Genomic DNA, 27,380 nt, shown 5'->3' on the forward strand with positions numbered 1-27,380 from the left:
TACCAATTTTGTTGTAGAAAATGACAACTGCTAAATCATCTATAAAAAGGTTGATTTTCGGTTAGTTTTAAGGTAATCGAACCAAGCCATGAGCCTTTACTCATGCACTGGCCCAAAAATCCCTATCAAATGCTTTCCACTCAAACTTCGATCTGATTCCGAAAATGCCTATCCCCGAACCCCGTTTACCAGTCGAGTTGGAGAGATAATGAATTATATGGAGGACTGCTTCGCCGGAGCCCCGCAGGAGTTTCTCATCTGCATTACGGTCCACAAAGCGGTGAAAGTGGGCTTGACATCCGGGGAACTGTACGTGCGGATCAGCCTTGACAAAATGACCAAGAGCACTAAGTCTTTTCCGAATACCGAAAATCCCTTCTTTAATGAGGTGAGTTTCGACTGGAATTGTATAACCCTTATAGTTAGTTATATGTCTAACCATCTTTTAGTACTTCGTCTTTGAGTTCCATTGTACCTTAACTGAACTCCTGCGTCTGACGATTCTTTTCGAGCTGAAAAAGCACATGACCTATAAGAAAAACGTGGTGGTTGGCGAGTTGCTGGTGGATCTGCACAGTGTGTGGAACCAGTCCAATCACGGTTACTTCAAGAAATGGGGTCGTCTAGAGGCTCCCATTGGCGAGAACCAACCCCCGGAAATCCAACCCAATGAACCTCACGGCTACCTACAACTCGATCTGGCCATCGTATCCCAGCACAGTCCGGTGAGCATTGGACTTAAGTCTGAGGAACAGGACACCCAGAATCTCAATAAATGGTCGGTGGATCAAGATTACGATGACATAGAAAAGTGAGTGGTAGACTAAAAAGGTATTTTCTGATATATCTATCCCGTAACTCGAATACCCCTAGAAACCTCCTCACCAATGTGAGCTCGTTTGCCCCAAGCAACATTCGCTACTTCATCGCCTTCTACCGGGGTTACTTCGTCAGACAGAGCAACTACATGATTCAAGTATCGTTTGCCGGCTTCAATGTATCTGGCGCTCGGCATTGACTTACGTTTCCATTTCTAAAGTACAGATTCCATCCTTTCAAGGGCAAAACGCCGGTGGCCAAGAATACGACGACACCAGTATGGAACCACGAGGTCAACTTCGCCTGGATGTATCCCTCGGTGGCGCAACGATTCTTGATCCTTATTTTGACCCATGAGCTGCTACAATGGAAATGTGTGGCTGAATTTGAGTTGTCTCTGCAGGAGATAGCCTTTAAGGGTGAGTCAATATGGGAAAGAAAAATACAATTGTTGTTACCTAGTATAGTAGTTTATGAAGAACTTTCTCTATGACATCGGGGTCACCAAGCTTCTGCAATAGAAATATGTGGAAAAACGATAATTTTAGTGGTTTTTGGGGTCACCAAGTCTCCCTTAGATGATCTTAGATTAATTCAGAGATCTATTGCGAAAAATCTTTGTATATTTCTGGGTATATTTTCCGTTCTGAACTCATAGGAACCCCTTCTCTTGGTCCCACCTACCTCCATCTCTACGATCCTATCAATCCGATGATCTATGTGGGCCGCCTACTAATGGAACTTCGTTCTGAGATGCTAAAGGACGCCCAGCCCAGCCACACGTTGACCTCGAAGACGGTGCCTGGTTTAGATGAGACGCGTTTCTGGCACGACGATGTCTACCTGGTTGAGTTTCTTCCACTCCTGGGTCACCACATCCAGACCACGGCTACCGCTTACAAGATCTCCGCCAGATTAGCCGAGCACAGCTCGAATGTTCTAGAGGGTGTGCTGAGGACACCTCTGGATCGCTTCCGGACCGCCATGAATTCGAAGAGTTTCCGCCGGGAGGCACCCTTTCGATCCTGCATGTTCCGCGTCCGTTTGCCGGACAACCGAGCCAAGTATGAAAGTGATTTCTTCATGCTGGACATAGTTAACTATATGGTAGGTATGAGTTTTATCTTCCATAATATTTAGTAAAGTCCCCATTGATTGTCAGCGCTCCGAGCTGGACACCTTCAAGGTCTTCCAGTTAAAACATCCTCTCCAGGATGATGAGCAGGCGAAGTGCCTGAAGGCTATAGTGGGCAACATTTTAACCCGAATCAAGGAGGGACTAGAAGCCCACCGTTTCGATCACGATGTGGAACCACAGCGCACCACGTGGGACATCAACCGGCAGTTGTACCTCCTAGATTACTTTGCCAAGTTGCCTTCGGAGCTGCACCAAATGAAGCAGAGATTACGCAGCTGTTTCCTGGAACATCTGGATGCCTCCATAGCCGAGGTTGTTAATGAGCTTCAGCGGCTGGTGGCTGAGATTGGAGCTCTTTCCAGTATGGCCCGCACCCAGGATGAGTGGCCGGAAATGGTTCTCTCCCTGAGTGCAGGTGGTAAGGATCTTGGAGTTTGTCGACTGAATGCCAAGCTCTTTCTGCATCTGCAAAATGGGAACACGGATCTGCAACAGGAGACGCTTTGCTGGCGTCTAAGGAGCTTCTCCTTCAAAGCCATCGGTTGTACGCACACCTGTCCCAATTGTGGTTGCACCACAGCCATTGTATCTGGATGCCTATCAATTGTTGTGGAACGGGAGCGAAAGGCGTTCCTCTCGTCCATCAGTGATGACTGGACCAGCATAGAGGCCATGACGTGGCAGCCGAATCTTGGACAGACGCACTTCCTCTGCCACGTGTATGTCCACCAGGCCAAAGTTCGTCCTGGCGGTGAGAAGAAAAACATCTGTGACTCACATCTGAGGATCCTGTTCGCCGACCAAGCCTGTGAAACATATACATCTCCTGGCACCTTGTCGCCCATTTGGAATGCTGTCATCACCTTCAATCTGTTGTCACTACCAGGAGGTGTTAATCTATATTTAAAGAATCCTCCACTTCTCTCCTTGGAGTTGTACAACTCGGAACGAAGTTTACCCGATGATCTCGTGGGAATGGGAAGTGTGGCAGTTAGTGTGATCAGTGAGGAACGCGCTACTGACTCCAGTTGGGATGAACCTGGAGGATTCGGCTGGTCTAAGAATCCGATGCAGAAGTTACAGAGATTGAAGCACATGACTCCACCTCCTCTAAAATGGGTTCCAGTTGCTAAGAAAGGATCAGTCCAAGCCGAGGTCCTCATGTCCGCGGAGCTCATTGAAGTCTCCATGGATCCTACAGGTCAGGATATTAAAAAGGAGCCACATCTTGCCACGGGCATTCCGGTCGCTATCCGACCCAATATGCAGAACTTTGTGTGAGTTAGGCTTAGGTTTTTTGAAAGAGAAATACCTTATCGGAAGTTACCTTTTACAGCCTTGAGGTTTTCTTCGTCGGACTCCGTAATTACTCCAAAAGCAGCATGAGTTCGGCGGGCAAAAGGAAGATTAAGGTGATGATGGGTGACCTAGTTTTGACCAGTGGACCCTCGACGGCACGTATTCGCAATAGCATAAACTTTCTGGTGGCTTATGCTTCGGGAGTGGTGGTAAGTTAATACACTAGGATTTTCACATGAACTATATATTTAACATATATATCCCTTAACCCACAAGAGTCTACCCGATCAGCAGGATTATTGGCCAGCTATCATAGCCACGGATGTCCTGCTTTCCGGTTTCAGTAGTGAGTCCACCTTGGGAGTTGCTTTGATACCCAACTCCTCGAGTTACCTGCAACGCGACAGGACCCTCAAGTGTGTGTCCAAAAAGGAGCAGGGTACTGGTGAGGCTTCCACTACGGTTAGCGTAGAGGATGATGATGATGAGGAGGAAGAACTCGAATGGGAAGAGCAGGAGGTCAAACCCTCGAGGATCAGCCGCTGGTGGATGCAACTAATGTTCGCCTTGGGTCTCCGACCCGCTGCCTATGCTAATCGTCGAACCTTGAGCATCGATTGTAGTCTGGATGACAGCGAAGTGTTTGAAGAGCGGGAGTTTACCTGGTGGACCAAGTTCTACAACTCGATGTACTGGAGTGCGGCGGAGACTAGCCACGAGCACAAGCACCACCTGGTCATCTACCACGAGGAACTGGAGAAGCAGGCTCAGTTTGGTTACCTCCAGGATTGGGCAGTGCCCGTCCAATTAATCCATGGCGTCAAGTTCAAGAAGCATGGTCCACCCAAAGAGGATGTCTATGCCACGCTTAAGCTGCAACTCAAGTTGACCCCCTGCCAGTGTCCAGTTCTCGAGGATCCCCAAGGTGGTGGCGATATGGTTCGTCCCATGGCAAACGCTATACATCCGAGGCATCAGTCTACTCTTCAGTCTCTGAGTGAGACCATAAAGCTGATAGTACGTGTTTATGTGGTGCAGGGTGTTCAAATGCGCCCTAGAGATCTAAAGGGCGACTCCGATTGCTATGTGAAGATTTTTCTGGGTGGGAATTCGGTTTCCGATAGAGCTCATTTCTCCCCCAACCATAGTAACCCAGTTTTTGGCCGCCTTTTTGAACTGGAGGCTACGCTACCAGGGGATCATATGCTGCAAATCATGGTGTATGATCACGATAAGATCAGGGATCAGATGATCGGTCAGACTAACATCGATCTGGAGGACCGCTGGAGGTCTCGGCATCGGGCAACGGTGGGTCTGGCCAACGAGTACACACGGAGTGGCTATAACCACTGGCACGATCTGAAGTTGCCCTCGGAAATTCTCATCGATCTCTGCCAGCGACGGGGTATTCAGGCTCCCTACTATTATGGCAATGTTATTGAAGTTGACGGAATGCTTTTCGGGGATGAGACTGTAATCTCGAAGGGTGGGGTTGAACTGACTTTAATAATTAGGACCTGAGGTTTTTAGATTACTACTTTCAGATGAGGAGCTGCAAGAGCGACTTAGCTTAGCTGTACTCAAGAACATGGACAAGTTGCCTTCCTTTGGCTACAAACTGGTGCCCGAGCATGTGGAGACCCGATCCCTTTGCCGCGAGGACTTCCCAAATGTCGAACAGGTAAATAAAAACTTGAGATAGTTTTAGGAAGATTAACCTAACGTAACTCAGTGATATGTTGATGTGATGATATGATTTTTTAAAGTATCAATAATAACGTACCTATAATATCTTTTATCAACTATAATAATTTTAATATTTCATATTTATGTTTACTGATATAAAACTTTTTTGTTGGCTTTCATATAAATGAGTTGAGTGGTTTACTTTTAGCTTGTCTTAAAATATCACTTAGTATATCAACTTATACGACACCTTTAATCCAGGGTAAACTGCAGTTGTGGATTGAGCTTTTCGAGGCCAACATCTATGTGCCCAATCCCATCGATATAACGCCGGTTCCGTCCACGGATTACGAGGTGCGTGTTGTGGTCAAGAATCTGGCTGGAATCCAGTCGGGCGACAAAAACATTTTCGGCAAACTAATGAGCGACATCTACGTGATAGGGTAAGTGGGTACAACAGAGGGGGCTTCTGCTTATTACCCGTGGCTTACAAGTGGATCGAAAGTAAACGATTTGCAATTACCGACGTTTTTCGGAATATTTTGCAGCTGGTGCGAGGATGAGGACAAGCGCCAATCGACCGATATCCATTACCGCTCATTTGCGGGCGATGCGGCATTTAATTGGCGCATGGTCTTCGGCATGAAGTACTCCCCCAACGAGGACCTGGTGAGCCTTGACCTTGCCTAATTGGTCAGGGTAAACAATACTCTCCCAAGCTTGTATCCCCTTATTAATTATTCTGCTGGCTCCCGTTTCCATTTATAATTTACATTTCGCAGATGGTTATACGCCGCAAAGCGGGGCTCCTAGAGGAGATGGAGTTCAAGAAGCCACCGGTTATATATCTGCAAGTTTGGGACAAGGATGTGCTGTCCAAGGATGAGTACCTGGCCGCCCTTGAGCTGAACCTCTCCAATATGCACGCGCCATATCCGTTTGTCCAGATGTGCAAGCCGTATCCTAAGAAGAGGAAGCGTATCAATCTTTTCAAGCGCAAGGTCATCAGCGGCTGGTTTCCACTGCAATGCAATGCACATCCATCACAACGCTCCCAGGCCAAAGTTCAGAATGTAAGTAGTGGCGAACCAAACTCCGTTGTTATTCTTAACATCTTGGGAATTTTTCAGGGAAAAATGCAGCTGAGTATAGAAATCTGCACGGATGTGGAGGCTGCCAACCGGCCAGCGGGTCGTGGTCAGGATCCACCGATGGCCTTGGAGCCGCCTTAGTAAGCTCGCTGTGTTTTCTTTAACAATATCTTGATGAAAAACAAACCATATAACATTTTTGAAAGTTTCCTCAAATATTATTTTATATTAACCCACAGCAGACCGGACACCTCTTTTAACCCACTGACTCATCCCTGCAAGTCCCTTCGACACATCCTCTGGCCCGCTATTCGGAAATATGTCCTATGGGGTTTGCTCATATTGATCGTTATCCTGGGACTGGTGTTCTTCTTCTCCAATCTGCCCGGCAAACTCATGGGCATTCCCCTCCAATGAGGACTTATTTGTATTTCTTTATTTTCCGTTTGTTTGTTTGATTGATTCTGTTGATATTGTTCGCTAAATTGATTTTCACCTTGCAGTTTTAAAGTTTTTCAATAAATTTGTTTTACCAGCTATTGTACAAACACTTAAGGAGTAATTAATTGAAATTGCTAATGGCCATCTCCAGGGCAAATGCGGGGAAAATGCGATAATAAGTGGGACTGGGACTGGGACCAACCCCCCCTGAAACAAGTTGACCTATGTTAAGTTTCTGTTAAGACATTTTTGATAAATTAATAACCCTAACCTCATAAGAAACAAAATTTTTTAATTTATATAAAAAACTGCTAGTAACAATTATGTAAAAACTTGTTTGGATATATGGTAAAAGGATCGAAAAAGCAATGTATAATAATAATACTCCTTGATTTTCAGCTGGACATTCCGTCCAAAACTGATTGGCTGTTGAGAAAACACTAGACCGCCTTTTACTTCCTTTAGAAGCCATTTAAAGCATCCAGAACTATCCCAAAGCTTCCCGTCTATTTCACCATGTGGGTGACTAAATGGCAATTCGCTCATTTGTGGATATTCATATGAACGTACACTGAACAAAACCTTAAGTTTAGTCCATTGACCTTAATTTTAGGAATACCGGATGTGCCTCCCATTAACGTTTAGGGAGAAATAGATAAAAAATGGTTTTAAGTTAGTATATCAATCAGTATGAAGTTAGATCTCTTTTAGGTCCATTTTAAATTTTCCTCTATGAACATTTTGAAGTCTATCATTTACCCCATTTAGCCCAAATTTAATTTAATTTAATTTCCTAAGCAATTTTTTTGGGTGTATGGTATCTTAATTTGTTCGAGTGTGTCGAAGTGTTAATGTGTTAATGGCGGCAGATGACGAAAGGCTGCCACAGCTTATCAGGACCGCCCCGAACTGGACTGAACCGTTCCGACCGGGAAACTTGGAGGGCCCAAAGGCTGCCACGTTCAGTTGGTGTCCAGCTATCGGAGCTGACGGTTCGAAAATCACTCAGCAGGAAGTTTCCGGGGACTTCTTCTTAGCCCCTCCTCAGTAACAATTGCCTGTCAAAGGTGCTAATTTATTTTTATACCCGTTACTCGTAGAGTAAAAGGGTATACTAGATTCGTCGGAAAGTATGTAACAGGCAGAAGGAAGCGTTTCCGACCCCATAAAGTATATATATTCTTGATCAGGATCACTAGCCGAGTCGATCTAGCCATGTCCGTCTGTCCGTCTGTCCGTCTGTCCGTCTGTCCGTCTGTCCGTCTGTCCGTCTGTCCGTCTGTCCGTCTGTCCGTATGAACGCTGAGATCTCGGAAACTATGAGAGTTACAATACTGGGATTAGGCACGCAGATTCCTGAGATTCCTGCGCAGCGCAAGTTTGTTTCAGTAGAGTGCCACGCCCACTCTAACGCCCACAAACCGCCCAAAACTGTGGCTCCTACAGTTTTGATGCTAGAATAAAAATTTTAACTGAAATGTAATGTTCTCATCAATACCTATCGATTGACCTAAAAAAAAGTTTGCCACGCCCACTTTAACGCCCACAAACCGCGAAAACCTGTGACGCCCACAATTTTTATGCTAGATAAAAAATTTTAACTGAAATGTATTCGTCTCGTCATTACCTATCGATTGACTCAAAAAAAAGTTTGCCACGCCCACTTTAACGCCCACAAACCGCAAAAACCTGTGACGCCCACAATTTTCATGCTAGATACAAAATTGTAACTGAAATGTATTGGTCTCGTCGATACCTATCGATTGATCCAAAAAAAAATTTGCCACGCCCACTCTAACGCCCATAACGCTTAAATCTGTATACCGCCGGTAGGTGGCGCATTTTAATCTCGCTTTGCTGCTTGCATATCTCCATTTAGCTGAGTAACGGGTATCTGATAGTCGAGGTACTCGACTATAGCGTTCTTCCTTGTTCTAATTAAAGTGTCTGCTGTCCATCAGAATTGTGAAAGTTTCAACATTATTTGCAAAGCTATATCCTTTGAGCTTAAACGCCCTGCCGTTGCAGGCATCGCAGAGTCCTTGTAGTGCTTCCTCCACGTCGCAGGAACGGATCGGCAGTGAAACATATGGCAAGCAGCCTTAAATGCGGTTAAACTCAGTGCGAAATTTCTCGGAAAATTCCTGCTGCTGCCGCAGTTGTGCCTGCTCCGTGTGCTCAGTTTTAGTTTTGGTGGAGATCAAAATCAAGTTTAAGTTCTTTAAATTCAAAGTTGATTGAAGATGTAAGTGAATCCTGCCAGCTGCTCACCGAGGACATACTTAACACGCTGATCGAGTGAGGAAAGGCGCTAAAAATCGAGTATTTAACCAACAAATCTAAGGTGAGATAGGTGATTTGAGTTCCTTGCGCTTTTAAAATATATCATTTCTGTTAAAAGTTTTTAGCATGAGTAAGTTGTTAGCTATTTTTGCTATAATTGCCAGTCTATTTAAAGAAAAAGGTTCTGAAACCCGTATATACTGACCTAAAGTAACCCCATAGGTGTCCTTTTAATTAAGGGATTTATTTACCCGATGGTCGGCTGATGTTTGCTCTAATATTTGCCCATCATCACCACTTAGCCTAATCGAAAGCCTCGAATGTCGTCAACTCATCAAGCTGGCGGTATAAATAATCAAAGCTTTGTTTCACCTGAGGGGCAGTACCTTCAATTTCATTACTAGCCTTGCGAAATCGGATCCAAAATCTTCCGATAAATATCTCTGTAATGTAATTAGAAGTCACAAAACCGCCTAGAAATTTATGCGCATTTCGACCAGACCTTGCAGTTCGAATCCTTCGCTTGTGGAAGCCGGTTGAAAATGAGGCTGGAGGAAATAAAGTAAGTTCTGGATTTACTGGGGCTTGGCATTATGCAAATTCCCCATGACCAAGTGGCGAAAATAAACAAGCCATTAATTAGACAGTACGCATTAATGGGTTGACGGAACGGAGTCCTGGGTTCGATTCCCTCGGGCAGTGGCTATAAAAGGGAAAATGACAAACGGCCATTGACTTGGCAGCCAGACGGGATACATATATAAAAAGTGCGTGTAAATGGGCCAGGGGTTACTTCACGGTTAGCCCTTGTTGCAGTTGCGTTTCAGTTCTAGTCCGATACGGTACTCAGTTCCCAGCTCCCAGTTCCCAGTAAATCGTCCTCGGGCTTATCTCTCCTATCTGGCGCTATCATGCGACAGGCGAGTTATCTAAATTGGTTTGCTGTCGGTTTACGCGTTTGAGAACCGTTTAGCCCAATCAATATCTAATTAGCCCACTGATTGTGCGACCCGCTGAAGTGTGATAAATTGCGAAATACAAACGAGGAACTAACCACCATGTACAGTCGCGACCAGCGGCCCTTCACGATTACAGCAGCGGCCACGGACCGACAGGCGAGCGGTACGAGCACGAGTACGAGTACTAGGATGCCCAAGCTCTATAACGGAGTCTACAGTGGCCAGTGCGGGGCCCTTTCGCCACCCGACCTCATGGAGGCCCAGCCTAAGCTCCTACCCAAACCACGCAGCAACAGCAGTGGGAGTACTGGACGAAGCAGCAAGGTAAGTGGTGAAAACTAAGGATATTTGTACCAAAACTAACCTAAAATTATAATACATATGATTGGGACTGGGAAAAGATATATTTGAAATATATACTTAACAACCAAAATTAAATTAAGTTTACAATACTAAAGCTCATACATCCAATACAATAGCCCACTTTTTTATTGCCCTAGAATTAGGTTATAATAATGTCCAATTAGATTAGTCCCAACCCATACTTTTCGTATGTATTAAAAACCTCACTAAATGATTAAATCTACTATACTTTCAAAGTAAATTGATTCAATATCCCTTTTTAAAAAAGGTTTTATATCAGAAATATAATACTACATGATAACTAGATATCGGATAGGGCTTAGCATATAGATACATCTCACATTAATAATACTTTCCACGCTTACTACATACCTATAATTAGCTTTCAATATCGACGTAGTAGTTTCAAAAGCAATTACTTTTGTATAATTACCCAAATAAGTAAACAATTTATGACTTTGTGTAACTTTTACCTAATATCGTGCACAAAATAGACGTAAATTTATTGACATCTCTTTGCAGTATTGGATATTCTCAATGATAATCGAGCGAAGCGCCGGTCCCAAGCGGATAGAAATCGATGGCGATGATGCGGACACCCCGCTGGAGGCCATCCTGCCGGCAGAGCCGCCGGCGGAGGTCTGCCTTTTGCGTGACAGCCCCTTCAGGATATTGCGGGTGAGTCGATCGGGATGGGTTAAATGCAGGTGCGGGGCAGCAATTCTCCAAAGTGAAGAACCCAGGCAATTCCCCCAGCGAGACCTATGATAAATGCTTCTCGATTGAGTCTTAGCCTCGGGTTCTGAATGTTCGAGAAGGGGCCGACGAAGTTTATAGGAGCCAAAAACGATAGGTCGTTGAAAAATGATTTTATATCTGATGGAATAAGACAAGATTTTAATGCTGCATTTTTAAACAAATATCCTTTTTTTGTAATCATATGCTGCTTATGCAGCTTAACATTCGTAATTTGGTTAATCCATGAAAAACTTATGATGGTAACATAATGATATAAGGCGCAACAAGTCCTTTTCACATTCAGCGCAAGCGGAAAAAGATTGAAATTGAAAGCAATGTTGACGTGCGAATTCAACGAAAGGTCCCGAAGCATATCCTTCTGAAAGGACCTGTGCCACACGCACCCGAAGCTGCTGCCAGTTGGCTATAAAAGCAGGACTGCCTGGCCTGAGATTTCAGTCATTCAGCGACTCTTCTTGCGTGGACCTAACCTTCTTCTCCTACGGATATTTGCCCTCCAACGCGCTTACCAAAAATCAAGTTAACTTGGCTAGAAAATCAGTGGCAAAGCAATTTCATTTGTGACATTTATTGCGTCGCGTAGCTCAATAACGACTTATGGAATAAAAGTGAAAATATTATTGCCAATCGTTTACACATAAAACCAAAAATAGCATGTTATACAAATAAAAAGAATATTATTTGTGTCACAGTTTTTCAAAGTGCAAAAATAAGTGAAAAGGCTTTTAGAAAATTCTTTTAAAATTCTTTACATATATCAAAAATATTTACAAAATCTAAGAAGAACTCCATAATTGGCCTTGAAGAAAAAAAAATATTTTTGTTAACATTTATGAGATGTTAAATGCCCTACGCTATTTTAACTTATGAAAAATACTTAAGATTTTAGTGTAAACACAATATCAATTAAAGAAACAAGTGCATATCGAAGCTATAAGTTAAAATAATTGAGTTTTGATAGGAACCAAAATCAAAACTAACCAAATCAGCAAATCAGAGCTTAGTTGAAGAGGAAAACCAAACGCATATCAGGAAAAACTACAAGCAAATCAAAATATTGTCAGAGTGAATCAACACGTAAATGCAGCAAATAAGAGTTGAAATCAAAAGGCAAACATACGCATATGGAAATCATATTGAAAAAAAGCCATAATAAGCCCAGGCTCTCGAAACTTCGCCCTAAGTCAGTTGAGCTCTAAGGACAATAAGAGTTAATCCGCAAACTAAACACAAATGCAATTAAAATAGACGATGACATCGGGCGACAAGGAGACCCCGAAACGAGAAAACTTCACCAGTCCGCTGCAATATTTAATGGGCGGCTGTGTCCGCGGAGCGGAAATGACTGCGATGGCGCCCCTTAATATGCCCAAAATGTGGGCCAGGATCCTGCGGATGTCCTCCTCGCCGAAGATAGAAATCGTTGACTATCTGAAGGTAAAACTACTTGCCGACCCGAAGTCATTCAATTAGCCAAGAGCGAATTACTAAATTAGCTCGCTGGGGGTTAAAAGTTGCGCTTTCCCCTTTAAAAGTGACTAACAGAAACTTTCGTTGATGGACACTTTTTCAGCAAGGGGTGTTCAATACAATCTTTGTAATATTTTTTCATCGAACAGCAAATGAAATAAGACAATCAAATTAGTCAGTCGCCGGAAGGCATTAATGTTTAAAGTCTATTGACATTTTGCAGGGGAAAATACATTTTTCTACTCTCTTTGCTTGACACTTGAAAATGTAAACAGCGAGTTCTTGGAGAAAGTAAGGGGAACTGAAAGGCCTTGAATATCTAAAGAACCTAAGTTTACTTACTAGGATAAAAAAATATTTTACACACTTCTATGACCATTTAATATCACATGAACAATTTAAAACGGAAAAAGTTGGACAATAAACATCTCTAATTTTACATTTCACATTTATATTTAAAATAAATTAGTGTCTTACCCAACTAAAATAATAGTTACTCGGTTTTTAAAATAAAATTCTTATAAAAATGTTGTAACTTTGTGTATAAAAATGTAATAAATTGGATGTTTTTAGGATAAAAATAACTTTTGAAAATATCTATTCAAAAAAGTTTAGATCTAAAGGTACTTTAAAATAATAACTAAATCCTTACAAAAAAGATTCATCGAATTTTGAAAAGATTTTTTGCAGTGCCAGCATAGTAAACAGAGCTTAGTGTTTTAATTGAAGTTACTGCAAACTACAAGACACCTGTTCTTCCGTTTCAGGCGGCTGAGTCCGGAAACCTTGACGACTTCAAGCGTCTTTTCATGGCGGACAACTCGCGGATTTCCTTAAAGGATGGCAAAGGACGAACGGCTGCTCATCAGGCGGCGGCCCGCAATCGGGTTAACATTTTGCGGTATATTCGCGACCAGAACGGCGGTAAGTGTGTAGGGGATTAAAGCCACTTAGGAGGTCTGCTAGTCAAGTGTGATTTACAGACTTTAATGCGAAGGATAATGCTGGCAATACCCCGCTCCACATTGCGGTGGACAGCGATGCCTACGAGGCCCTGGACTATCTTTTGTCTATGTAAGTCGCTTCGCCATGGTTGATTTGGCCTGATAATGCTTCAATGTTTTCCTGGTAAACCCACACAGACCAGTAGATACTGGAGTGCTGAACGAGAAGAAGCAAGCGCCAGTACACCTGGCAACCGAGCTGAATAAGGTTAAGTCCCTGCGGGTCATGGGTCAGTACCGAAATGTCATCGATATCCAGCAGGGCGGGGAGCACGGCAGGACCGCTTTGCATCTGGCCGCCATCTACGATCACGAGGAGTGCGCTCGCATCCTGGTAAGTGGTGTGAGTCATTGCCAATCGTACCATGTAATTGTTCTCACTTTTAGCCTTGATTTCGTACTTGGCCATGCATTTCATTTGCATCGGTTCGATTTATATCGACCATTAATCAACATTTTCCCACACACTTCACTCGCTCGCAAAACACACTCATCCGTACGAAAGTTTAATTTATCATAGCAAAAAGGTTGGTATCCTCAGTAGAAACTCGTTCTTTTGCCTGTCCTTGTACTAGGCCCCATGTTTGAGGGTGTTTGCGTGTGTGTTAGCAGTGTTGCTATATTAAATTAGACATATTTGCTTACTACAACTCATCGTATCTTCCAGATAACTGAGTTCGATGCATGCCCCCGTAAGCCCTGTAACAATGGCTACTATCCCATACACGAGGCAGCCAAGAATGCCAGCTCGAAGACAATGGAGGTCTTCTTCCAGGCAAGTTTCCCATTTCCCCGAACAGTTGGTACACGTGCTAGTTGCATGCAATCGTTCAGTCAACCAATAACTATGTCATCTCATCCAGCTTTGATCTTATTGTGGAAGCTATCCCCTTCGGACTTCAGACCGATTTGCTTGATTCCTTTTATTTGTCCCCCCTCACCCTAACCCCTTGACCTTTCCTGCACTCACTCTTTTTCGCAGTGGGTTCATTTTTATTTTCCTTGCTTATTGATGGGAGTTGCGTATACGCCGCGTTGACAGCGTCCTCTTTAAAAAGTATCAAATTTGTTATGGGTCACTCTGAAGCACTGACGAAAAACGGAAAGGAAGAAAACATGTTTTCCCAAAGTTTAAGCTGAAAAAAAATATCAAATGTAGGAAAACTCAGACGAGGGCGGTCGTTGACTTGCCTAGTATTTTTTGGCTATCAGAAATCAATACTCATCCTAAGGCAAAATCTGAATATTTAATTTATTTAATGATGTGTGCTGGGGAGTTTACGGAATTTAAAGTTTTACAATAATTTTGTTAATCCTTTAAGTTTAGGCCTTAAAGGGTGATGAAGACCCTTCAAAGTTAATATTCTTATTTTATAAGAAAATAATTATATTTAGATCGATTTGTTTCATTACTTTTTCGGAAACAAATCTGAAAACGCCTTTTAACAAGCATTGCCTTTAAGCATACCTTTGGACAGACAAGAAATGTTCATAATTATATTTATTTTTCCTGAAAGAAATCTTCAAACGATCTTTATAATTATGTTGTTATCAAATAACATAATAGATTTTATTTATTTTTCCGAAAATAAATCCCTAAAACCTCTATAAATATTATGTAATTTTATAAAGTAATGTCTATAAATTTAACTTGGCATCATTGGGGATAAATACTAACGTTAATGCAACGTATTCTATTTAATATATTTATTTCCCGGAAAAATCGCACCCCATAGTTATTATACTAACCACGTAATTTATCTTGCAGTGGGGTGAGCAGCGCGGTTGCACCCGTGAGGAGATGATATCCTTTTACGACTCCGAGGGCAATGTGCCGCTCCACTCGGCGGTGCACGGGGGCGACATCAAGGCGGTGGAGCTGTGCCTCAAGTCCGGGGCCAAGATATCCACGCAGCAACACGATCTCTCGACGCCAGTGCACCTGGCCTGTGCCCAGGTAAGTGGACGATGATACTGGTGCAGGTGTCCTGGGAAATCCTTCAACGGCGGTTAACTGACAGGCAGCCATGCACTCCACAACTCTCTCATATTTCCTCCAAGAGTTAAGCAAACAAAGCATTCTTGGTCAGCGAATGAAAGGAAAACAGCTGTAAAGCATCTCCAAGGGCCTGTGAAAAGTGGCTGTGTGGTTTTCCTTTCGTTTCCGTTCGCTTCGACTCAACTCGTGTCCTGAGCTGACTTTAATTTGACAAATTCTTATGCAAATTCGCTAGGACGAACGTGACTTTGCCGCTGACAAAACAAAGCACTCCCATGTTGGGAAATACATACTGGGGATGAATGAATCAGACATGGTTTTCCAATTCTATTTTCGATTTATATATTTTTTTTAGGGAGCCATTGACATTGTAAAGCTGATGTTCGAGATGCAGCCGATGGAGAAACGACTTTGTCTCAGTTGCACAGACGTGCAGAAGATGACGCCTCTTCACTGCGCCTCCATGTTCGATCACCCGGATATAGTGTCCTATCTGGTGGCCGAGGGGGCGGACATTAATGCCTTGGACAAGGAACACCGCTCACCTCTGCTTTTGGCCGCCTCGCGCAGCGGTTGGAAGACAGGTGGGCCTTGAAAACAACTATAATCCCTTGTTCCGAAAAGAAAATTCAATTGACATAAATTAATTTACCAAAATCCCATTAACTATATAACGAAGGTACTGACGCTGCTAGATTTTATAGCGTTTTGTGTGTATTAGTGATTTAAATGCACATTTTGGTATTACATTTGGCGAAAATCACGCGATTTCTTGGGGTTTACACTTGGATTTGCTATGGTCTTTCAACACGTCTTTTGTTCGTTTAAGCCTGACTAAAACCAACAACAAAAACCAAAGTTACTGCAATGGATTATACTTATTATATTTATTTTCGGGAAATAACTAATCGATTGGCAATAAATATACAGAAATTAAGTTATAATTTAAAATTTTAAAGTTCTTAGGTTTACTTAAACCATAATTTGCAATCGTGCTCTTAAATATATATTTGGTAAAAAAGGCTTAAAGGTTATAATGGTTTCCCATCTTTTTTAAAGTACACCTTCTGATTCGCCTTGGGGCGTGCATCAGTGTCAAGGACGCCGCCGCGCGCAATGTGCTGCACTTCGTCATCATGAATGGCGGACGGCTGACAGACTTCGCCGAGCAAGTGGCAAACTGCCAGACGCAGGCGCAGCTGAAGCTGCTCCTGAACGAGAAGGATAGCATGGGCTGTTCCCCTCTTCACTACGCCAGCAGGGATGGGCATATCCGCTCCCTGGAGAACCTTATCCGGCTGGGGGCATGCATCAACCTGAAGAACAACAACAATGAGAGTCCTCTGCACTTTGCCGCTCGTTATGGACGGTACAATACAGTGCGTCAGCTCCTGGACTCCGAGAAGGGTTCCTTCATCATCAACGAAAGTGATGGGGCAGGCATGACCCCATTGCATATATCCTCACAGCAAGGACACACACGAGTGGTGCAGCTGCTGCTCAATCGCGGAGCCCTGCTGCATCGGGACCACACAGGACGTAATCCTCTCCAGCTGGCGGCCATGTCGGGATACACCGAGACCATCGAGCTGCTGCACTCGGTGCATTCGCATCTGCTCGATCAGGTGGACAAGGATGGGGTAGGGACATAACCTTGCCTTGAAAGTACCAGACTAAATGAGGATTCCTTCCAGAACACCGCTCTCCACCTGGCCACCATGGAGAACAAGCCGCATGCCATCTCCGTCCTAATGTCCATGGGCTGCAAGCTGCTCTATAATGTCTTGGACATGAGCGCTATCGACTATGCCATCTATTACAAATATCCGGAAGCCGCCTTGGCCATGGTGACCCACGAGGAGCGGGCCAACGAGGTGATGGCTCTGCGATCGGACAAGCATCCCTGTGTGACCCTTGCTCTCATTGCCTCCATGCCCAAGGTATTCGAGGCGGTGCAGGACAAGTGTATCACCAAGGCAAACTGCAAGAAGGACTCGAAGAGCTTCTACGTAAGTGGGTCGTTTCCCCGGGGGGCGTCTTTAATCCTATCCTCATCTCATTCCCTCGAAGCTAATTGATTTCTATTCGCCCCATCGATATCATCGTAAATAGATCAAGTACTCTTTCGCGTTCTTGCAATACCCCTTTATGTTTGCCAAGAGTGACGAGAAACCCGGAGAGTCGATAACGACAGCCAGTCCCATTCCGTTGCCGGCTTTGAATGTAAGCGGAACCGGAGAATCCCTCCCAGAACTGTTGCATGCGTGTTTCAGTGTTGTTCTTCCTGCCCCTACTTATATGATACATGAGCGGATTTTGGGATCTTGGGCTTTTTGGAGGTTGAAATAGAAGGGAAAGAGGTCATTAGTGGGTTCCACATCATGATTCATAGTTCATCTTAATGGTTACAAGCAAACATCTTTAAACATTACTTGGTTACCATCCAACATCCAGATAAAATATTCGTTTTGGCCCTACCAAAAGACACCCGAACAGATCGAGGCCAAGCGCAAAGAGTTCAATGACCCCAAGTGGCGACCCTCGCCTTTAGCCGTGGTGAACGTGAGTGTCCCCGAACTCTCTTAAAGATCACTGAGCTCTGCAATTGTGTGTGTACCGTCCCCCAAACTAACCCACTAACCGACTCACTGTATCTGGCTTTTGTATCTTGTATGTCGTGTGCGTGTTTAATATGCCATCTTACCATCACATTTCTAAGATATATATTTCTCTATGATCCCCGGCTAGACCATGGTCACACACGGCAGGGTGGAACTGCTGGCCCATCCGCTGAGCCAAAAGTATCTGCAGATGAAGTGGAACTCGTATGGAAAGTACTTTCACCTGGCCAACCTGCTGATCTACTCGATATTTCTGGTCTTTGTGACGATCTATTCTTCGCTAATGATGAACAATATTGAGTTGAAGGCTGGAGATAACAGGACGATGAGTCAGTACTGCAACATGGGGTAAGTTTTTGATCTATCATATATCAATATATCTACTTAAATTCCATATTTTAGTTGGGAGCAGCTGACCATGAATCTCTCCCAGAATCCTGCGGTGGCTTCCCAGATTCGTTTGGATTCCTGCGAAGAACGCATCAATCGAACCACCGCAATTCTTTTCTGCGCGGTGGTCATCGTGGTCTATATAGGGCTCAACTCAATGCGGGAACTAATACAGATTTACCAGCAAAAACTACACTATATCTTGGAGACGGTGAACCTTATATCCTGGGTGCTGTACATCTCAGCTCTGGTGATGGTTACGCCGGCCTTTCAGCCAGATGGAGCCATAAATACCATACATTATTCGGCCGCCTCGATCGCAGTGTTTCTATCCTGGTTCCGACTGCTCCTGTTCCTGCAAAGATTCGATCAAGTGGGCATCTATGTGGTTATGTTCCTGGAGATCCTGCAGACGCTCATCAAGGTGCTGATGGTATTCTCTATACTGATCATTGCCTTTGGCCTGGCTTTCTACATACTACTTTCAAAGGTAAGATAGTTGTTTTAATGAATACTTCTTATAATTATAGCTTTTATTTTTAATAGATTATTGACCCCCAACCGAACCACTTGTCCTTCTCCAACATACCCATGTCCTTGCTGCGAACATTCTCAATGATGCTGGGCGAACTGGACTTTGTGGGCACCTATGTAAACACCTATTATAGGGATCAGTTGAAGGTGCCCATGACCTCCTTCTTGATACTGAGTAAGTACACAGAAGAAAATAAGTGTCAGGATCAACTGGATATTTTCAGTTAAATATTCACCTTTCCATTTTATCGTTGTCTCACTATTTATTTCTTATTCTAATCTTATTATGTCAGGCGTCTTTATGATCCTCATGCCCATTCTCCTGATGAACCTGCTCATCGGTTTGGCCGTTGGCGACATCGAGTCAGTGCGTCGCAATGCTCAGCTCAAGCGGCTGGCCATGCAGGTGGTGCTCCACACAGAGCTGGAGAGGAAGTTGCCCCACGTCTGGCTGCAGCGAGTCGACAAGATGGAGCTCATCGAGTATCCCAACGAGACCAAGTGCAAGCTCGGCTTCTGCGATTTTATCCTGCGCAAGTGGTTCTCCAATCCGTTTACCGAAGATTGTAAGTTAGCTTGGTACCATCTCGTACTAGATCATTCCATTTTCTCTCTATATTTCAGCCTCCATGGACGCCATATCCTTTGATAACAATGATGACTACATCAACGCCGAGTTGGAGCGGCAGAGGCGAAAGCTGCGCGACATAAGTCGCATGTTGGAGCAACAGCACCAGCTGGTGCGGCTCATTGTCCAGAAGATGGAGATCAAGACGGAGGCGGACGACGTTGATGAGGGTATATCCCCCAATGAACTACGATCCATGGTGGGCCTGAGATCGGCGGGCGGAAATAGGTGGAACTCTCCCCGAATCCGGAATAAACTAAGGGCCGCCTTGAGTTTCAATAAGAGCATGTAGATTCCACCGATATTGGCGGGTCTCTTGGCTTTATAAATATATGTCTGTATTGTCCCAAGTAGAAGAATTGCACCTACATATTTTAATTAATCTCTTTTGTGTGTACAACGTGGATCGTGTGTGTGCATTTGGATATCGTACTGTGTGAGGTCCTAAAAGGAATTGTACAACGAATTTATAGGCAAGGATCATGGGCTGTTTTAGTAAATTGAACAAGCTGTGGCATTCAACAGATCTATTGTAGTTTTAAATGCTATTTGCAAAGTATGCATTGTTATTTTGATGTCTTTTAAAAATATATATAAAATAAATCTATATTATTCAGACAAAATCATTGGTTTTGGGACAAAGGATACAAAATCCTTGAGTCAAATAGACGTTCTTATTTATTTATGACAATGATCAATGGTAAAGTGACAATGTATGAGAATAATATTAACGATTGGCGATAAAGAGACAAAAACTTAGCTTCTAAATATAAGTTGTACGATGGTAGAGGTGATCTACATAAAAGTGATTTTTGTGCGACCCATGTTGACTTGCCATACATTAAGTTCCTCGTAGTCGTCAATGCATTTGTCCACCTGGTCGGGTTTGAAGCCCTTGGTGGTGCAGCGGTCCATGATGTCGGCGATCTTGACCGCCTTTCCAGAGCCTGCGAGCTCACGGACAATGGCGAAAATGCGATCCGAAGTGTTGGGAACACTAAAATAGAAAAGAAAGTAACTGTTAGTATAAGGAACCCTTAAACAGCTTAACAAATACTTACTGTCCCTTCTGGTGCTCATGGATTTGGTTAAGCGAGTCCTTGGACATCTCCAGCAGACGCAGTGCCTCAGCCACATCATCCTTCTCCACGCTATCGGAAAGACGTAACCTAGCCAAAGCGGTGGACAGGCGCAGGATTCCCAGCAAGTTACGGGCCGATGTGAAGGTCATGTCCTTCTGGTTGCGTGCCTCCCTACGCAGCTCCACATAGGCGCCCACAATGTAGTCGGTAAGCTCATCCGGAATGGTTGGGTTTTTGCGCTTGCATAGGTTAATGTAGCGCCGCATGAGATTCATGTCTAATGCCTTGACACGAGTCGGCGGCTGTTTGCTGTGGCTATGCACATAGGTGATGTGCTTGGCCAGTCGCAGATCGTTGTCCCGATCTGGCCTGTCCTGGATGAGCCACAGAAGATCGAAACGCGATAGCAGGGCGGCCGGCAGCTGGATGTTCTGCTCCACGGTGCGACGAGGATTGTAGCGGCCAAAGGCGGGATTGGCAGCGGCCAGAATGGATACGCGCGCATTCAGGGTGGTCATGATGCCAGCCTTGGCTATCGAGATGGTCTGCTGCTCCATCACCTCGTGAATGGCTGTACGATCCTGATCCGCCATCTTATCGAACTCGTCGATACAGCAAACTCCCTGATCAGCTAGCACCAGAGCTCCTCCCTCCAAAGTCATCTCACCTGTAAGTGGATCCTTCATCACCGCGGCCGTAAGACCAACGCCCGAGGATCCACGTCCTGTTGTGTACTGCGAGCGAATAGCCAATCGACTGATGTAGCCCAGCAGCTGCGACTTTGCCACACCAGGATCTCCCATCAGACAGATGTTGATGTTGCCACGAATCTTCATGCCGTCGGGACGTTTGTCCACACCTCCAACGAGGAGGAGCAGCAGCGCCTTCTTCACGTCCAGATGGCCGTAGATTTCGGGGGCCAAGCTGGTTGCCAGGCGCTCGTAAAAGTCATCCTGGGCCAACTCCTCTAGTTCGTCGGGGGTCAGCTCGGCATCCTTGTCCGAGATCTCGTCGTTTTTGTTAATGCAAATGATGCGCTAGAAGGGATATCAAAATAAAAAATTTACAATCATTTGCTTAAAAAATGTATGGTTTTCAGTTTAAAGAAACTCACGTGAGCTTGCAGGAATGTCTCCGAAAGCAGACCTTGGAGCATCTGTGCGAAGCCAGTGCGCATCAGAGGCAAAAACACTCCGGACACCACGATATGATCTCCAGGCTGGGCCATGCGAGTGACCTCACCCCTGCACATAATTGTCATGCTGCGAGGAATGTGACCCACTGGCACCTGGTCGCTGTGCTCCTGCATCTTGACCTCCTGGAACTTGACGAACTTAGAGCCACGGGTCTGCAAGTACAGCCTGCCTCCCGCCTTGTTCACTCGGCAATCATCCGAGGGGCAATCGTGAACGGGCGTAAAGGACAAAGAGTTGACAGGCTGATAGGTCTCCGAGCCACATCGATCGCAGGTATAGGTGGCCACCACCATCATGGGCTTGACCTCCGTGCAGCGGGTCACGATGCCACGCACTGTGACCAGCTTGCCAATATGCTGGGCCTTTACCTCGCGAATGGAGTGCGCCTTCTCGGTGGACAGTGGTTTGAAGCCCACCTCGCTAGGGAGATAAGATATCTTAATAAAAACTGATATTAGCCCCTTAATTGAACTACTCACAATCGCTTCATCAGTTCCGCGGGGAAGCTGTTTCGTTCGTCGCGCTGCTCCATCGGATTCCGGGTGCGGGTCTCCATCATCAGGCGGTGCTCGATGTACACATCCAGTGCGTCCTTGGCATGGACCTCCTGCTGCTTGTAGCTGGGCAAGAGTTCGGCAATCACATCGCTGAAAATGGACGCATACCGCCGGCAATTGTCGATCACCGCTTCCGCGAGGCTCTCGTTGAACTCGGCCAGGTCATCCAGATCGATGGTGATCAGTACTTGCTCCCGATGGGCCAGCTTCACCAGCTGCGAGCCGTAGACGAACTCCTTCTTGCCGTCGTCGTCGCACTTGCAGAATTCCGACAAAAAAGTCTTGATGGATTCTGTAAATTTACAAAGATTGCTTGCTTTTTGCCTCAAAATTAAAGGTTTCTATTTCACTCACCTCGATCCTGGGCATAGTCTCGTCGAGCCATTTTGCGCTTGTTTCTTTTGTTTTATCAACAATGGGCAATAGATCGAGTACAGCTGCTTGTGTTTTGGTGCCAAAGATGTTTTCAGAGACGCTGATTGCTGGGAAATGCGGGGAAAATAGTGAAAATGCTTCCCGCCAAAAATGCGTTTGATGTGCAGTGTGGCCGCGCCGTTAGAGATAAAAAATACCAGGCCGCCGTTTCCCTGCATAGGTACTAAATACCAATACATGGTTCGTGTCTAGGATGTTTCCAGTCTTGAAAACTCACCTCTAATCATGGTGATTTGTTCAGCTTATAGCGTTGCCACCTTGACTGCAAGAAAAGACCGCGCAAATTTTGAATTTCAAATATTGACGTTTATTCAGGTTTTAAATGAAATTTACAAAAGTTTTCGATTTCGATTTCGTTTTCGTTTTCTGCCGTTGCACTCAATTACTCATAGCACTATTGCGCCTAGCTGTCAATAAACTTGTTGGACTTGCGTTTCTTGTTACATAATTATTTATTGGTTTTTAGGCATCTAAAAGTAGTACATTTATTTTTAGTGCAATTTTCGTTTCGCATTGGTTATCTCCGAATAGATTTACAACGATGATTTTCGCTCGCACATTGCGGCTGCTTTTGCGGTATACATAAGTTACAATTTAATATGTTGCGTTTACGTTTAACTTAAATATTATTAATCACATGCAATAGTTAAATAATAATGATACAAATAATAATTATACATAGTTCAACCAGCGCGTCCGCACACCAGCGATCTAATCGGATCTCGATCGGATCGAAGTGTATATGCGATATAATATGCCAATTTGATGTTTGCGGCGGCAGTTGGCATTTATCATTTGTTAATTTGCTACTAACTAAATTTGTTGTTATCGGTCAACTGTTTGCTTTTTACACGTTACGGGCTAATCGTTACAGTTTACGCACTAGCATATAATTACGATTTATTTAGTTAATTCATTTATGTGTATATATATATATATATATATTTATTTATATATATAGACTTCATTCTTATCGCTGGCGTCGTACTCGTATTAATGCATATTTCATATTCATTTGTATATATATATATATTTATTTGTTTTTAGAGTGTCGCCAGCGCTGCTCTCTGGATTTGATTCAGCAGCGCTCTGCCCCACTGTAAAGTATCCGTTAGATTGCAACAATAGTTTCGATTGAAATTGCAGATTGCGAATATGCAAATTGTGCGCTGAACTCTGCATTTTCTGCACTTTCTCCCAGAACTCCAAGTGCTCTGTAAACTCTAATTAGCTGAATGCATTTTATGACATTTCCCCAAGGTCTTCCCTCTTTGTTCATATAATTTAAATAATGCTACATATAATATACGTATATATCAATAGATTTTCATCGTTTTCCGTTTCGTTTTCTGTTTTCTGTTTTTTTTTTCGATTTTTCATTTGCGTATAAAGCTGTAAGTCTTCTAGTTTTTCCGTAAAGTGCGTTTACTCAACTAAATTCCATTCGTATGCATCTCGCGTCGATTACCCAATTGATCAATTTCAGTTCGAAAGGTGTAGACAACAATAATTTCGTTTAAGTTTAACATTCACTGAGGCTACAGCTAACAGATTTATATCCTTTACGTATAATATTTGTTTTGTGATCGGTCCAAGAACTAGCCATTGAAAGTGGTGCCACGCCTCTGATTTCCTGCTGCTGTTTACTTGCTTAATAACACCGAAAAAGGAACAACTTGCTTTGAACATTGAGCTTTACTGTACCGTACGCTATGTATAAGTATTAACATGTATCCGAACAAACTGCACACTCTATGGAAAGGGTTTATGCTTCAGTTTGAGCCTATTTTGTTTAATTTTCGTATAGTTTATGTTTAGCAATTGCTCGATTCGTATGCAAACCTCCAACACGTTTATATGGCACACAAGTCTAGTTGGATTCGGCATGGAAATTCGATGAGCTCTAAATTTGGAAAAGCTAGAAGGAGAGAGGTGCGCTTCAAGGGTTTCCAGTTTCAAGTTTCAAGTTTCGCTTCTGGTGTGTAGATTGTTAGTCGATTGCTAGATGAATGCGCTTAGGGCCTAATAAATTACTTGTAACAACTTAAGAATTACACAAATAATAATAATAATAATGATAATAGTTATTAATTAATGATTTAACTCGATTCTTGTGCATTTGCTGTTGCTCTTGTTGTGGTACCATCCAATTCTTTCTTGCCCCCGCAATGGGGCACATTTTGTTTTTGTGTTCGCTCCCTCGGGTGGGGCAGCATCCTTAACTACAACTACTGAAGAGCATTGTGACTAGAGTGAGGAGCATCCACGTCGCGGTGGCTTCCAGTGGGTTGGACCCACTGGTCTTGCCGCTGTCGCGCGACTCCACTTCGTTGGTCGTGGTGCCTTCGGTGTCCTCAATGGGTGTGTGGGATCCTGAAACAGTTAATAAGAGATATATTAAATAGAATTCAGGTTAGAAATTAGGAACTACCAAAAAAATATTTCCAAAATGTAGTGGGGCTCAAAATTGGTATTCTAGCATAAAACCTATTTCCGAGAGCTATTGCCTCTTAGATACTTTATAAAGATTTTGATTTTAACATGAAACTCTATTTATATTAACATTTAACGATTAGTTATACAGGCTAACTGCTATCGTTTTTATCTTTTCTATCGTGACTTAGATATTTTCATTTCAAATTTTAAAATGTCTATTGTTGTATATTATATTTATAAAGAATAGTATGGTTATAAGCTCGGAAAAAGGCATTTGACGTTCTAATGGGATACCAAAAGTTGGAATAAGTAGCTTACCATCGCCGGAACCATCTCCGGAACCATGTGCGCCTCCGTACTCCTCCTCATCGTCGCCGATCTGGCCCTCTCCGCCGCCGGAGCCCTCTGCCATATCATTCTGGATGTCGTGCGACGCCTGTATGCTGTTGGAAGGTGCCTGTTATAGAAAATATAAGAATTAATAATAATCCTACCATCAGCGAGATAGTCAAATCTTACCGCAGCTCCAATGTTCTTGCGGATCTTGATGAGCTTGTCGACCAGCTCGTTCAGCTGACTGGCCTGAGTATTCGAGTTGAAGGGCACCTCGGGATTATAACGCTGTCTATCGGTTCCCGGGTTAATCAGCAGCTGGGTGTAATCCCCGAAGCGGTCGCCTGTCCAGCAGGAGCGATCCTCGTGAGAGTGCTGCTCGTCACAGAAGCTGTTAAATTACAAATGTATAAAAAACTCAGTTAGCTTGTGTTTTAACTTTCATTATTTCGTTTTACAAGTCTGACAAAACATCTTTCGTGTGTTGATTCCCTTATATATACTCCACAAAAAAGAAAAATAAACAAAATGTTTAAGGAGCTCGTTTTGTGGATGCATCGTATGGCCCACGACTTTTGCTTGGCTCGTCCAGTGACTCCGCCACCTCGGCATGTAAGTTTTGTACTTAAAAATCCCACAAAAAATGTTCTTGTACTCGATAGCTTTTTATAAATTTCAATACAATTAGATCATTGGCTAACCCAAATTTGGGTATTTGTGGATCACGATTCCACTAAAAATGGCTAAAGGAATACTCGAAATTGTTTGGTTTATTTCCAACGAATTTTTATAATACAGAGAGAACATTAATATGCTTAAAACATGGATATGCTCACATCATTGTTTTGCTTAATTTGTTGTGTTAGCATATACATTTTAACAATACATCTGATTTTGAGCTTTCGGATAATAATAGGAATATTTTTTTAAATATTCTTAGAATATTATTTTATTTCTACACCTCTAATTTTTAGGGCATATGAAAGTAGTAAACAAATTTTTGTCTTTTTCAGGGCTGTCGTGTGCCAGTGCAGAATGGATTCTTCGCCAATTTGATATTCTTTGTTGCCATTGTGACGCCGCTGTACTTTTGCCTGCTGAAGGATGTGATAGCCATGATCACTGGGCCCAAGAAGCGCTAGCTTCCCACAGGACATTACCCCGTTTTAAGTCATAGCTTGGTCAGTCAATGTAGTTAGTGTTAAAAATCACCCTTATCGAATACATTTTGTGGCATCGTTTGCGAGTACTCACTTGTCCACGATGGTCGTGTAGAACTCCTTGCTCTTGTCGATGGTGGAGAGGAAGATGACCATGTCGGGATCCGGGTCGGTGGCCCACTTGATGTTCTTGTGGGTCGGAGGCCGTGCTTCAGCATCTCCGGTCGAATAGGGCGTCAGGCTGGGCGTGCCGCAGGTTTTCTTCACCTGGAAAACAAAGGGGAAAGGTATTATAGTCCATGTGGTGCTCCGTTTTAAAGAGGGTTCGGGGTTGGGGTTGGGGCTTTGGTTCCACTTCCACTTGCTAATCACCGCCGCTCATGCGAGGCGCACGTGTTTCCCCTCGCCTGACCCATTATTATGCAGGGAAATTGCAGCTTTCTGGTGGGGAACTCAACTCGAATCTACACCTCCAACTCCCCTCTAACTTAGCATTTTAAATTCCCTGCAACATGGCAACCATGCAAAAGGGGTATCAATTGGATGTCATGTGCACGCTTAACAAGACCTCGAAATACCAAAGATATTTTTAAAAGGCTCGAAGGCCGGAACTGAATTCCGATTCATTAAATTCATTTAAAATGTTCATAAATTAACTGGCAATTAAACCATTAAACGAACGTGTCCTTGGGGCACC

The 27,380-nt window shown here is 43.7% G+C and overlaps 5 protein-coding genes across 11 annotated transcripts in view; 3 read left to right on the plus strand and 2 right to left on the minus strand.

Annotated features, from left to right (window-relative positions):
• Positions 1-96: 96 nt before the first annotated feature.
• On the plus strand, positions 97-6,574 carry mfr (ferlin misfire). 4 transcript variants are annotated; one of them, XM_017079451.4, is made up of 14 exons: positions 97-388; positions 450-811; positions 874-997; positions 1,061-1,238; positions 1,478-1,926; positions 1,982-3,234; positions 3,294-3,465; positions 3,533-4,742; positions 4,801-4,937; positions 5,204-5,385; positions 5,491-5,611; positions 5,725-6,015; positions 6,073-6,173; positions 6,273-6,574. In XM_017079451.4, exons 1-14 carry the CDS (start codon positions 209-211, stop codon positions 6,448-6,450), a joined length of 4,938 nt encoding a protein of 1,645 aa, XP_016934940.2. In that variant the 5' UTR covers positions 97-208; the 3' UTR covers positions 6,451-6,574. The 4 variants fall into 4 exon arrangements, with proteins under 4 accessions (XP_016934940.2, XP_070851803.1, XP_016934941.2 ...); XM_070995702.1 differs by lacking the exon at positions 97-388 and having other exon boundaries at positions 454-811; positions 6,273-6,572; XM_017079452.4 differs by lacking the exon at positions 97-388 and having other exon boundaries at positions 454-811; positions 874-976; positions 1,040-1,238; positions 6,273-6,572.
• A 3,009-nt stretch (positions 6,575-9,583) lies between these two features.
• Positions 9,584-20,107, plus strand: TrpA1 (Transient receptor potential cation channel A1). Of its 4 annotated transcripts, XM_036815628.3 has the most exons (18): positions 9,584-10,040; positions 10,602-10,757; positions 12,023-12,025; positions 12,087-12,275; positions 13,076-13,232; positions 13,292-13,382; positions 13,451-13,646; positions 13,980-14,087; positions 15,081-15,269; positions 15,667-15,895; positions 16,371-16,951; positions 17,006-17,320; positions 17,424-17,534; positions 18,060-18,280; positions 18,335-18,812; positions 18,869-19,031; positions 19,150-19,422; positions 19,481-20,107. In XM_036815628.3, exons 1-18 carry the CDS (start codon positions 9,816-9,818, stop codon positions 19,774-19,776), a joined length of 3,981 nt encoding a protein of 1,326 aa, XP_036671523.2. In that variant the 5' UTR covers positions 9,584-9,815; the 3' UTR covers positions 19,777-20,107. The 4 variants fall into 4 exon arrangements, with proteins under 4 accessions (XP_036671523.2, XP_070851804.1, XP_070851805.1 ...); XM_070995703.1 differs by lacking the exons at positions 12,023-12,025; positions 12,087-12,275; XM_070995704.1 differs by lacking the exons at positions 12,023-12,025; positions 12,087-12,275; positions 17,424-17,534 and adding an exon at positions 17,766-17,873.
• Positions 20,108-20,110: 3 nt separating this feature from the next.
• On the minus strand, positions 20,111-22,858 carry Mcm7 (minichromosome maintenance 7). The gene is made up of 5 exons (XM_017077819.3): positions 22,674-22,858; positions 22,242-22,611; positions 21,681-22,182; positions 20,546-21,603; positions 20,111-20,481 (listed from the first exon to the last, which is right to left on the minus strand). Exons 1-5 carry the CDS (start codon positions 22,702-22,704, stop codon positions 20,280-20,282), a joined length of 2,163 nt encoding a protein of 720 aa, XP_016933308.2. The 5' UTR covers positions 22,705-22,858; the 3' UTR covers positions 20,111-20,279.
• A 329-nt stretch (positions 22,859-23,187) lies between these two features.
• The window catches only part of dally (division abnormally delayed protein), a 68,539-nt gene continuing 64,346 nt past the window's right edge, over positions 23,188-27,380 (minus strand). The window contains exons 6-9 of the mRNA XM_017077544.4: positions 26,778-26,950; positions 25,710-25,914; positions 25,509-25,647; positions 23,188-25,127 (exon numbers count right to left, since the gene is read on the minus strand). Of these exons, the coding sequence (XP_016933033.3) occupies positions 24,973-25,127; positions 25,509-25,647; positions 25,710-25,914; positions 26,778-26,950 (672 nt within the window). The 3' untranslated portion in view covers positions 23,188-24,972. The remainder of the gene's footprint in view (positions 25,128-25,508; positions 25,648-25,709; positions 25,915-26,777; positions 26,951-27,380) is intronic.
• LOC108013234 (uncharacterized) lies at positions 25,966-26,800 on the plus strand. The gene is made up of 2 exons (XM_017078967.3): positions 25,966-26,135; positions 26,537-26,800. Exons 1-2 carry the CDS (start codon positions 26,052-26,054, stop codon positions 26,663-26,665), a joined length of 213 nt encoding a protein of 70 aa, XP_016934456.1. The 5' UTR covers positions 25,966-26,051; the 3' UTR covers positions 26,666-26,800.

The sequence above is a fragment of the Drosophila suzukii genome, chromosome 3 (genome assembly GCF_043229965.1).
Source record: "Drosophila suzukii chromosome 3, CBGP_Dsuzu_IsoJpt1.0, whole genome shotgun sequence".
Lineage (NCBI taxonomy): Eukaryota > Metazoa > Arthropoda > Insecta > Diptera > Drosophilidae > Drosophila > Drosophila suzukii.

What these genes read in the sequence shown, in the direction of transcription:
- mfr (XM_017079451.4), top strand. Translation starts at nt 209, where the DNA reads ATGAATTATATGGAGGACTGCTTCGCCGGAGCCCCGCAGGAGTTTCTC. An exon ending in GCAGGAGATAGCCTTTAAGG is followed by an intron (nt 1,239 to 1,477) that starts GTGAGTCAATAT and finishes CTGAACTCATAG; the next exon opens with GAACCCCTTCTCTTGGTCCC. An exon ending in ATGGCCTTGGAGCCGCCTTA is followed by an intron (nt 6,174 to 6,272) that starts GTAAGCTCGCTG and finishes ATTAACCCACAG; the next exon opens with CAGACCGGACACCTCTTTTA.
- TrpA1 (XM_036815628.3), top strand. Translation starts at nt 9,816, where the DNA reads ATGTACAGTCGCGACCAGCGGCCCTTCACGATTACAGCAGCGGCCACG. An exon ending in CAATGGAGGTCTTCTTCCAG is followed by an intron (nt 14,088 to 15,080) that starts GCAAGTTTCCCA and finishes TTTATCTTGCAG; the next exon opens with TGGGGTGAGCAGCGCGGTTG. An exon ending in GCGCAGCGGTTGGAAGACAG is followed by an intron (nt 15,896 to 16,370) that starts GTGGGCCTTGAA and finishes TCTTTTTTAAAG; the next exon opens with TACACCTTCTGATTCGCCTT.
- Mcm7 (XM_017077819.3), bottom strand. Translation starts at nt 22,704, where the DNA reads ATGGCTCGACGAGACTATGCCCAGGATCGAG. An exon ending in AGACTATGCCCAGGATCGAG is followed by an intron (nt 22,612 to 22,673) that starts GTGAGTGAAATA and finishes GTAAATTTACAG; the next exon opens with AATCCATCAAGACTTTTTTG. An exon ending in CATGAGCACCAGAAGGGACA is followed by an intron (nt 20,482 to 20,545) that starts GTAAGTATTTGT and finishes TTTCTATTTTAG; the next exon opens with TGTTCCCAACACTTCGGATC.
- LOC108013234 (XM_017078967.3), top strand. Translation starts at nt 26,052, where the DNA reads ATGTTTAAGGAGCTCGTTTTGTGGATGCATCGTATGGCCCACGACTTT. An exon ending in TGACTCCGCCACCTCGGCAT is followed by an intron (nt 26,136 to 26,536) that starts GTAAGTTTTGTA and finishes TGTCTTTTTCAG; the next exon opens with GGCTGTCGTGTGCCAGTGCA.